Source organism: Trypanosoma theileri, assembly GCF_002087225.1.
Source record: "Trypanosoma theileri isolate Edinburgh chromosome Unknown TM35_Tth_64_V1, whole genome shotgun sequence".
In the NCBI taxonomy this organism is placed as follows: Eukaryota; Euglenozoa; class Kinetoplastea; order Trypanosomatida; family Trypanosomatidae; genus Trypanosoma; species Trypanosoma theileri.
Window position 1 is genome coordinate 26827 of NW_021639906.1, and position 3362 is coordinate 30188.

General features: G+C 41.3%; 2 protein-coding genes across 2 annotated transcripts; both read right to left on the minus strand.

The window, feature by feature from the left end:
• Position 1: 1 nt before the first annotated feature.
• On the minus strand, positions 2 to 790 carry TM35_000641110 (uncharacterized protein; the record flags this gene model as incomplete). Its single annotated transcript, XM_029031052.1, has 1 exon — positions 2 to 790. A coding segment is annotated over one exon (789 nt), but the record flags the coding sequence as incomplete, so codon positions are not given.
• Positions 791 to 1466: 676 nt separating this feature from the next.
• Positions 1467 to 2408, minus strand: TM35_000641120 (uncharacterized protein; the record flags this gene model as incomplete). The annotated part of the gene is made up of 1 exon (XM_029031053.1): positions 1467 to 2408. The coding sequence occupies one exon, from the start codon at positions 2406 to 2408 to the stop codon at positions 1467 to 1469; it is 942 nt and encodes a 313-aa protein (XP_028877646.1).
• Positions 2409 to 3362: the final 954 nt, after the last annotated feature.

Sequence of the window (3362 nt, forward strand, 5' to 3'; positions counted from 1 at the left end):
TGTTGGTGATCTCTGCGTTGGGTGCAGGAGATGTAGGGGTGGTTGGTGCTTCACTGGTAGTACTCTCAGTGCTCGTCGGAGTAGTGGAAGTGTTTTCTTGTGAGTGTGGTGCGGCAGTTGCATTAACAGGTGCAGGAGAAGGTTGTTGAGGAGTATTATTATCACCGTGTGCACTGTTATCCCCTTTATTACTTAATGAACTTCGGTTCTGTTGTGGTGCTGTATTAGACGTTTGAGTTGGACCTTGTTCTGTAGTTGTTCTTGGTCCTGATTCCGGTCCATTTATTTGACGAGTGATGGCACTACCTGAATTCTCTTGATGGTGATCCGTTCCTTCAGCAAGAGAAGAACTTCCACTCTCACCCTTACCGTTTTCCCTTTGACCGTCTGCAGCTGAATGTTCGAGATTATCTTCCGTTGTTTGTGTCACATGTAATCCATCTGATTCCGTTCCATGTGAAGCTCCAGAAAGGTTTTGAGGTCGTGGTTCACTACTATCCGATCGCGGACTTCCAGAGGAACGTTCTTCCTTGTCAACCACTGAAGGTTTAGGTTTCCAATCCTTTCTGTCTTTCAGCCACTCTGAACACTTCTTATCAGCAGGATCACTACTCTTCCCAACACAAGTAATGACTTCGTTAATAGGTTCTCCATCCCACGGGGAATACAAGCCCTCAATATCCTGTGGCTTCGGTGCCCCTTCAGCAGCAGCAGCCGTCATGGTATACCCGCAGGCGCAGCACAGCACAACGGCCAACACACACATCACACGGCACATCATCATCATCATGAGATAGACAAGGGGTTTGTTTCACGTAAAAACACTGATCTAGAAAGAAAGAGAATCAAAAAAGCAAAAAAGAAAATAACTGAAGTATCAAACATGTTAGGACACACAAATCGATTACCATTATGGAAACTCACATCGTGAAAGTAAGACCTACCAGTTAAAGAATGCAATACAGCGCAATAACCTTAGTAAGAGTAAAAACAAAAAAAAAGCCCACACTCACAAATATGTCAAAAAAGGATGAACGCACCAGAAAACCACAAGCAAAAAAACACATTAAACATTAGCCCAATTTACCCAGTTAACATAGAAATATACCAACTATGAGTGTAAGTCTATGAGTGTGTATGTATACGCAATTATAAATATAAATTCATCTGTTATTATCATTTACTTCTTCCCTCTGCAAAAAGCAGCTCATCATCATCATCACAGTGCAAAGCCCAGGTGCACACACGCAGAGAGAGTCTCCAAGAACACACACACAAACAATGGAGTAGCAATAATAATAATTATAGGATAAACACACAAAACACATTAACATTAATAAACAAAAAAGAATGAAATAAACCCCAACAGGTCGAAAGATTAGTTAGACTGTAGTGTGGATGCATGCAAAAAAAAAAGAAAGAAAACAAAGGATGACCTGAGTCACACCACACAATCACAATTACAATCAGCACACAAGAATACAGGCCAGTGTAACCACAATCAGTAGTGGTACACGCATCCACAGAGAACTGCTGATACTGCTGCTGCTGTCTGCATTTCCCACACTTTGTTGGTTGCTTGATGATTCACTCCCTGCAGGTGTAGTGCCGCTCTCGGCTGTGGCAGTATCAGAACCATCACCACTCCCTGTGGGCGAAGTGTTAGGAGAGGCAGCAGAAGGTTGTGTTGCCGCAGGTCCGTTGTTATCTCCATTTTCACCCTCACGTGGTGTATGGTTATCCTTGCTTCCAGGTTGGCCATCAACTGAAGACTCACCAACACTTTCCTCAGTAGGTGTAGGAGTAGAAGCTGGAGTAGAAATAGGAGTAGGAGCAGGAGGTGTAGGAGTAGGAACAGGAGAAGGAGGTTCAGAAGAAGAAGAAGCACCACCACCAGATACAGCCTTACCAGCCGCAGCTTCTCCTTGTTCACCAGAAACACCAGTGGGAGCTGTTTGTATGGTTTCCTGATTTTCTCGAGTATTATTTATAGTTCGATCAGTCTCCTGCTGTGGTTGTGGACAAGGTTGATCAGATCCATCAGGGCAACTTTTTTTAGTCTTAGGACCACTGGTAATGCAACCTTCCGTCTCCGATGAATCCTTACAATCAGTAAGAGCACCTTCACGTTCACTGGTAATACGAGGACACTCTGAACTAGTAGACGCAGTTGTACAAGCATCACCATCACCACCATCAGATGATGGAGGTGGAGGAGGAGGACCCGGAGGTTGTGAAATAGCAACAGCAGGAGAGGCAGGTTTACAAGATTTTTCAGCAGACGGTTCAGTACCTGCAGGACAAGGACCACCAGAATCAACTGCAAGAGAAGGAGTCGCCTCAGCTGTCACACACAAAGAGACAACACTCAACAGCAAAGCGAGAAAACACAACACACGACACATCATCACGACAGCAAGATTTACTTTGTAGTTATAGGCCACTTGAATGCAGAAGAAAGAAGAAGAGATAAAGATAATCAATAGAAACACTCAATACATTAGAAACACAGACAGAGAGAAACAAAGGAGAGCACAACACACACCAATCAATCACACAAAACAACATGAGGAGCAATCGAAAAAATTAGTAACACTAAAAAGACAATACTCCAACATCACTCATAGTTCAATTAAAGACCAAGCCCAGAATTTCCAGCATGAAACAAAAATAATCCCATATTTCCCAGAAAAAGAAAAAAATATAAATTAAATATACGAACAGCTGATAAAGACAACAAACAAATATATAAGAGTGTCTTCGCCTGTCAGTATATATACAATTACAAACAAATATGTATATATATATTTTTCTATGACTTTTCCTTTACACAAACAATGCAGCACAAAGCACAGGGCACACAAGAAAACACCAATAGTAAAAGAAAACAAATTAATAATAAGGCCAAATTAACCAACCAAAGGAAAGAAATACACCACGTATGAATATAAACAGTTGTATACCCCATTACGCATGTATATATATTTTTTATTGTTTCTTTTCTCATTCCAAAAAAAACAGACTATCCCATTATACTGGGTAAAGCATAAAGTAGCCCAAAACACGCACAATAGAAAGACATATATAGAATAAAGACAATAATACAAAACAATAACATTATATACAAAACATGAAAACCCAACAGGTGGAAGATTAGTTAGAGTGTAAGTGATGAATTCAAAAAGAAAACAAAGGATGACCTGAATTACACCACCACAGAATCAGCACACAAGAACACAGGCCAGTGTAACCAAAATCAGTAGTGGCACACGCACCCACACAGAACTGCTGATACTGCTGCTGCTGCTGTCTGCATCACCCTTCTTATTGTTTGTGAGTTCAGGAGGAAGTGTTGTTGTTGT